This window comes from Gossypium arboreum, chromosome 2, assembly GCF_025698485.1.
Source record: "Gossypium arboreum isolate Shixiya-1 chromosome 2, ASM2569848v2, whole genome shotgun sequence".
In the NCBI taxonomy this organism is placed as follows: domain Eukaryota; kingdom Viridiplantae; phylum Streptophyta; class Magnoliopsida; order Malvales; family Malvaceae; genus Gossypium; species Gossypium arboreum.
Genome location: NC_069071.1, coordinates 105,146,046 through 105,153,526, shown reverse-complemented (window position 1 = coordinate 105,153,526; position 7,481 = coordinate 105,146,046). Strand labels below are relative to the sequence as shown.

The window sequence follows — 7,481 nt, the reverse complement described above, 5'->3', positions numbered from 1 at the left end:
TAACATTCTTAATAAAATAATTATTATATGAATTAAAAATCATAATATATAATATTATAAAAATAACATAAAACTTACCTTATTATTTTTAAATTGCAATACATATTTAATGTGCTAAAATATCATTAGTGAAACAAATAATTTAATTATTCTACAATAAAAAACAAAGTATTAAAAGTAATAAATAGCTTGTGATTAAAAAATTTGACACTAAAATAGAATTAATGATATAATTTAAATGTTAATTTATGAGTTAAGTAATAATTTTAATCGATACTTTGTTACATATAACAAACAATATAATGTTACACTTCACATTCTCATTTCATTTAAATTGTGACAGAAGGAAAGAGCATCACCATTGTCAATGGAGATTTCCATTATACTTGTAGTTTCTAAAGGTCACTTTCTCAATACAGGAAAATTCTCAGGACATGTATCATTCTTGTGATTTCATGCCAACCTAGCTCCACCAAATCTCCAAACTTGTAGCTACAATAGGTATGCTGGAGAAGTACTCACATGCATCTCCGATTATGCACTTATCAGCCATCAAGTTGTATCAGTATTGCCTTCTTGCTGTGCTTTAGAAGAATCTTCCTCTTTCTCCATGATCTGCTGGATACCCTCTTGATATCCTTCTATGAAACTCTTAAGAGCATCTCTATATGCTGAAGCCCTTGTCATGTATAACCTCTGTAAAGCAGGCCTCAAAGTCTCCATCCCTCCTCTTGCAGCAATCACTATTAAATCATTTCCATAGACAACATCAAAACAATGTAAAATTCAACAAGATAAACTATAATACCAGGAAAATAAGAGAGAGAAAAGGGTGAGAAGAGAGAAATTTGGCCTAAAAAATTTTAGTTGAAAATTTAATATTTCCTCAACAACTGAACTTTGGCCTGGTGAAGAAGGGATTCACCAAAAATATGCCAATGGAAGTGTAAAATATAAGACTTGAACACAGGTGCCAACAACAAAATAAAACAAAATGCAGTCACAGATGACTCTGAGCAGCCAGGGGAAAAAGAAATCAAAGAATAAATTCCAAGCTACCTCTAGAAAAGTTCTACTAAAAAGGGAAATTTAAATGAAAACCTAACTGAACTCAAGCATTACGGGACTTTGTTCTTTGACCTCCATAAGATGTCTCAAGCACGAATCTAACGGTTTATTGCACATATAATATGCCATATATTTTGCAAGTCATGCTATATACTTCTTGATTCATTACAGACAACTTATACATTTGAACATTTCAAGATAAGAAACCACAAAGTAAAGTTCCTCACCAATATCCTCCAAGGTCGAAGGTTCTATCTCTGTACTCTTACTCTTATCTCCATTGGATTTACCTTTAATCCCATCATCCTTCTTAGAATCGTTTGGTCTAAGATCAGGACCAATATCCCTTACCCAACTTGCAGTATAAAGCTTAGAGGCCTCCTTCAAGACCTAAAGAAGGATGACAGGTTTTTTACTAATTATATACTAAAAATAAATGTCTCTTATTCCCTAATGCATAGGCAAATAATAGGCTCTTGAGCATTATTTGACATCAAGTGGTTAAGTTAACCATCATGTAAGAAGAACAGTACATAAAAGTCATTTGATCATTTCAATATCCCAATGATCTATAGTACTAAATTAAAATATACAGATTTCACTTTCTCCGCACAATATTTTTTCTAAGTCAATTTTAAGGTACACCTATTAAGAAAGGTTGAATCCTCCAATACATCATGGAGAAGAGGTAGACATTTTACATTGATAGAGATTAATGTAAAAGAAAAATGAGCATATATGATAAATCCTGCTCTAACAAATAAAGCATGAAATAGAATTCCAGTATATCAAAAATCATGGGTAGAGTAGACTACATCGTTTGCAATTCATACCACAACCATTGACACCCAAAATATGCATCAAAAGAAACAGAAGAAAAGCTTCTTACAGTCAGCATAGGCCAAAATGTTGCCTTCAGTTCTTTATAGATATTAACCGAGGATTCAAAACGCAAGAACCCCAAAACTACATAATATATACTGTTCTAGATTGCAGCCCAAACTGTTTGATCAAAGATAACTTTTGCTGGAACCACCCACCAGTCATCGAAAGGAAACAAAGCCTGGAACTCAAAGTGTTTCAGTGCTCCATGGAAAAAAAATGACTCAAAGCAGCAAAACATATAAACTATGAACCACAAGTATTACCTCTCAAAACTGGTAATAATAATGAGAAAGGGATCTATGAAGAGTAAATCCAACAAGGCCCGATCTGAAGGCTTTCCTTCATAACACTACACACAGGCTATACAATATGAGCTGAATGCAATATATGTTTACGTTTAAAGGATTAATAGAGAGAGTGGAGAAGAGAGAGAAACTACTTGTGCAATCTAATTTCCTATTGAATAGACTATCCCACTTATTGCCATTTTGGCTATCACTGGTTTGGCTTTAAGAGCTTGTTCGTATGCAATCCAATTATGTTCTGGAACATATTGGAGTACCTCATAAAGTGTCCATCCCTGTTAATCATTCATAAGAATCAAATAAATACTAAGATAGGAAAAAAAATAATATTGTAGCATTTAGATTTCACTTCATTTTATTTTGAGGACTCCAGCTTTCACTTGGTTTTTGAAAGCTAATCTGCATAAACCTCAAATTTCCAGGAAAGCACAAATCATAAATAAAGACCCCCTTTTTCTTTTACAAGCAATGTTTCAGATTTCATGGTTAGTTTAGAAAGTTATAAACACCTCAACAATTTTCAAGATTAAAATCATAAAATGACGAACGAAAGAGATTAACCAACTCTAGCACAGAGAGAAGTGAAACCAAGGAAAACTACTACCAAGCAAAAATACCCTTCTCAAAACAAGAGCATACCAAAAAAAAGCTCTTTTGAAACGAATCATTATTCAACTCTAAGTAAAACAGGAAATAGAATTAAACTGCAAAAAAAAAAAAAATTGAAAAACCTAGGAGATAACTTACATGCCAATAATCATGATCAGTTGTAAGCAACTTGGATACAACAAACGTGTCAAATCCAAGAACGATAGAGGCATTGATTGTTCTACTACTCAACTTCTCGACATCATCATGGCCATCACCATCATCACCGTGACCACCTCCAACCTCTGAAGAAGAAGCCTTCAAAGTTTTGGAGCCATTTGGGAACAAAAGCTTCTTAGGTTCATGGGAATGACTGTTCTTCTTTGAAGCCAATTCTTTGTCCTCTGTGACTGATTGAATGACCCAATCTGCGCTTCTTGGTACCTTTCTTTGGAGCCCAGAAATTAATAAGCAAACAAAACTCTACGGAAGAGAAATTGGAAAAGAAAAGTACCAAGAAGCGCTCGTGCCAAGTCAATTTGCTGCCCTGTAGTTGAAACTGCAGAAAGGAGATAGATGATGAAACAATGAAAGAAGATGATGTGAAGGAAGAAGAAGCAAAAATGTTTACCTGCCCTTGGATGAAGGGGAGGAATGCCGGAGTCGAAGGGTATGTGAAATGGCTGCTGATTGAGAGTGTTTTTGACGTGAAATTTTGGTAACGGTAGAATAGGTTTCTTCAAGCAACGAATAGGTAAACGGTGAAGAAGGCACGGAATAGAAATCCCCAAAAATCTCTGTTTAAGCCTGGAATGGAATCCACCCGTAATAAGGTATTACGTTGAACCAAACGCCAGTTTAAGTTGGCCTGAAGAATAGGTTAGTAATAGGCATGTAATGGTTTAGCTATTACCTTCAACCAAACATGCTCTAAGAATTTTCAATCTCTTCATAATATTATATTTCATTAAATTAATATTATTAATTCTTATTTCTCTTGTTATTGAAAACCTATCCTTGGACAATCTAAGAATTGATTTTCAATCATTGTTGTTAGATTTCACAAAAGGTATGTGAGGTTTGCATCATTTGGTATCCAGAGTTTAGAATTCTTCTAAATTAGATAGATTTCTATTTTTATTGGGTCTTCTTCATTTTTTTCTTCTTATTTTCATCATTCTTGTTCAACTGCATTTCTTTTCTAGAAATTAATTTTTTTGCAACTTACTTTTCTTGTAGTATATTCTTTTAAATCACAACAATAAAACTGACTTTTTAGTGGCGTTTTTAGAAGTGCTGCAAAAAACGCCATTATAGATAACGCCGCCAAATTTTGCGGCATTTATTTGAAAAAACACCGCTAAAGGTCATGACCTTTAGCGGCGCTTTTCCCATAAACGCCGCTAAAAGTCATGACCTTTAGCGCGCTTTCTCCATAAACGCCGCTAAAGGTCATGGCCTTTAGCGGCACTTCTCTCCCACAAACGCCGTTAAAGATCATGGCCTTTAGCGGCGCTTTCTCCACAAACGCCGCTAAAGATCATGGCCTTTTAGCGCTTTCTCCACAAACGCCGCTAAAGGTCATGAAATTTAAATATATATATATATTATAAAGGTCTTGAAAAATATAAAAAATTAAAATTCATTATCAAAATATTGAGAAGAATAATGTCATGATATAAATATAAAAATTTTCTATTAAAATTCATTATCAAATTAAAATAAAAATATAGAATCAAAACTAAAATAAATAATAAAAATTAGATTAAATATAAATATAGAATCAAAATAATAAACCACCAAACTTGTATACCGCCCACCATTATAAGTCACTAAAAGCAAGAAAAACAAAATGACTTAATTCATGGAATTCACGAATGTTAACATCAGACATGAGTTTAAAACTTTGCCTTCGGAAGGATGTTCAAAACCAGAATCCACAATAGATCGAAGCAGCTCCGGTTTCGGCAGAAAGTCTCTGAATCCCGAACTGCGAATTCCAACATACCCCCTACACCACATAAAAAAAAATATTGCTTTACACTAAAACTAGCAGATTATATTAGAACATTGTTTTCCTTAAAAATATGTATAAATTAAAATCAACTAAGGCTAAAATACCTGAGGAAGTGCTTTGACATAGCTGCGATAAGTATAAAGAACTGATGCTATCTACTTCCCATCCTGGATAAGTGTGTTCTGCCATGCCATCAAATACAAGATCAGAGACAAAAACAAAACACTAAAAAGTTTATCAAAATTTTGCAATTAACTTTAGACTCTAACTAGCTTGGGCAAAAAATAAGTATTTACGCATATAAGCAAAAAGGAGAAAAAAATAAAATAAATTGACATACAAGCTGATTGAGAGCTTTTGTGTCCTCTGTAAGAGCAGAAACGATAAGCAGAAGTAATCATGATATGGTTCATATTTCTGTCCAACTGCATAATGGAGAACTTGAAGAACTTCTCCATGCTTTGTAGATATGAAATTAGCCAACTCATCAGAAAGAAAAGAAAAACAATTAGCCAAAAGAAAGAAGCAATAATTGGAAAACCAAGGACAATCCATTTAATTGTAAAAGAAAGAATGCTGACAAGTAAACCAGGAAGTTTATCTTACAATGCAACTGAACATTAGCATTTTGAATTCAAGCAACATATATCAACATTTTCAGTTTCATTTATGAATTTAAACAATGTTGAAAAACATTCAACTTTTGTGATAATTGATGGATAGAATGAAGATTCAGAGGTCTACTGCTCTACCTTCCGATAGAGTGACGACTTGACATAAACAAATACAGAACTAGTAGCTAATTTGCACAAATTTATATTAAGCAGTACTGTAAAATATCACACTTGGCAAGTGAACGATGACGGGGCAAAAGCAATGTTTCTTATTTCTTCTTCAAACTCTATTTGAGATTATACAAGGTATAGGGTTTATGGCTTAGGTGCATCATATCTACTCTTCTCTTATCTTCCCAACCACAGGTTTAACAGGTCTTTTACCAACTTAATCTTAACATAAACATTGTCTTTAGATTGAGAAATGCAATTCACATGTACATTAAACATATGACATGTGGAGTTCATATGATAAGCAAAGTAGTTTAAAGTAAAATTTGTTGTAATTTGTTTCTTCATGAAAAGCACAAAAGGCATTTAAGAAAAACAAAATGAAAAATAAACTAGTTATTTTAAGTACATCTAACTATTGGAAATTTTGTACTGATAAAGGAATTGTAAGAATAAACTCAACAGCACACAAAAAAAAATCTATTACTCTGCACTGGGAATAAACAGGCTTCAATGCTGAATAGAAAACCTACAAGCCTAACTGCATTTAAGATAGAGGAAACACATTACTGACATCTAAATCAATATAACATCAGTGAACAAAATATAGAAAAAGGAGAAATTCAGCAACCTGATTACAAAGTGGTTCTAATTGCAAACTCTCCACTGTAATTCGCTTTTTGACCTTAACTTTGTTAACTCGACCAAGATTTTCAATATTGCAATGTTCCTCAAACATGATAACCTATAAAATACAAGTAATATTTTATTAATATAACTAAATTATAATATTAAAATTAAAATACTAAATAACATTTTAACTTGAAAACAGAACTAAATCTATTAAAATTCTAAAAAATAAGAATTATATTATATATAACAATATTTATGTACGCGTAAATAAAAAATACTCAATGCCAAAAGTTCCAACTTCCTAATCTGGATCTCCTACACGTTCAAATAAAAATATATATGTCAAACAAGAATTTTTGAAGATGCTAAATTCAAAAATAATGCCAATGTAATAAAGGATTAGGATATTACTGGATAGTTTTAGCATTGACAATAACTACATTTCTAAAATAGGATGGTTTCTCAATCATTTAGGTTGTTCCTTGACAGCAAGTTTAGAGAGTTAAGAGGAAATAATTGACTGAGGGTGGATGAAAAGATGGCATTAAGCTAACCTTGTTAGTGTTTGAGTCGTTAGAACATAAAGTGGAGGATCAACAACACTCTCATCAATAAAAAGCAACGTTTTACCCTAAAAGACTAGCGTTGAATCATGGTATCTGAAAAAACTTAACGAATTAGAAATGGTTGTAAAGAAGCAATGAATAAGAAAATTACATACTATGAATTTATATTCAATGCACTCTCTGTAAATGGTTATCAACATGGAAATGAAAGGATCCTTATATGAAACAATTGAATGAAAGGATCCTTATATGAACCATGGTTATATGAAGTTTCGTCGGCAAATGAAAATGAAAGAAAACTAAAGCAACATGGTTCCAAAGGTAGAAAGCTATCTAAGTTAATGTCTTCATGCACACAGTTTTGGAAAAAGTTCACATCTCTTAGCTAGGTGGATATACTGGCAAGCTTGATAGATCACATGAATAAGGCTTTGTAGTGAAATACTGAAAATTGAAGATTTAAGAGGGTCACATCTCAGTTTCTTTTTTTTTTTCAAATCGAGAGAAAAATAGTAGCTAAATTTTATTTGGGGGATTTAGGGCGAGCGATTGATGAACCAGACTGAAAAATCATAAGGTCTAAGCTTAAGACAATCCAATCTAACATCAATGGCAGTTATGATAGCTTAATGCA

General features: G+C 32.5%; 1 protein-coding gene and 1 long non-coding RNA gene across 2 annotated transcripts; both read right to left on the bottom strand.

Annotated features, from left to right (window-relative positions):
* Nucleotides 1-261: 261 nt before the first annotated feature.
* LOC108466141 (uncharacterized) lies at nt 262-4,158 on the bottom strand. Its single transcript, XM_053022612.1, has 4 exons — nt 4,075-4,158; nt 3,006-3,329; nt 1,296-1,458; nt 262-743 (listed from the first exon to the last, which is right to left on the bottom strand). Exons 1-4 carry the CDS (start codon nt 4,156-4,158, stop codon nt 553-555), a joined length of 762 nt encoding a protein of 253 aa, XP_052878572.1. The 3' UTR covers nt 262-552.
* Nucleotides 4,159-4,616: 458 nt separating this feature from the next.
* LOC108461606 (uncharacterized) lies at nt 4,617-5,326 on the bottom strand. The gene is made up of 3 exons (XR_001867794.2): nt 5,204-5,326; nt 4,968-5,045; nt 4,617-4,857 (listed from the first exon to the last, which is right to left on the bottom strand). It is a non-coding gene; the product is annotated as an uncharacterized LOC108461606 (long non-coding RNA).
* Between the last annotated feature and the right edge of the window lie 2,155 nt (nt 5,327-7,481).

What these genes read in the sequence shown, in the direction of transcription:
- LOC108466141 (XM_053022612.1), bottom strand. Translation starts at nt 4,158, where the DNA reads ATGGCGTTTTTTGCAGCACTTCTAAAAACGCCACTAAAAAGTCAGTTT. An exon ending in CTGATCATGATTATTGGCAT is followed by an intron (nt 1,459 to 3,005) that starts GTAAGTTATCTC and finishes ATCCTTCTTTAG; the next exon opens with GTCTTGAAGGAGGCCTCTAA. An exon ending in TTCGACCTTGGAGGATATTG is followed by an intron (nt 744 to 1,295) that starts GTGAGGAACTTT and finishes ATGATTTAATAG; the next exon opens with TGATTGCTGCAAGAGGAGGG.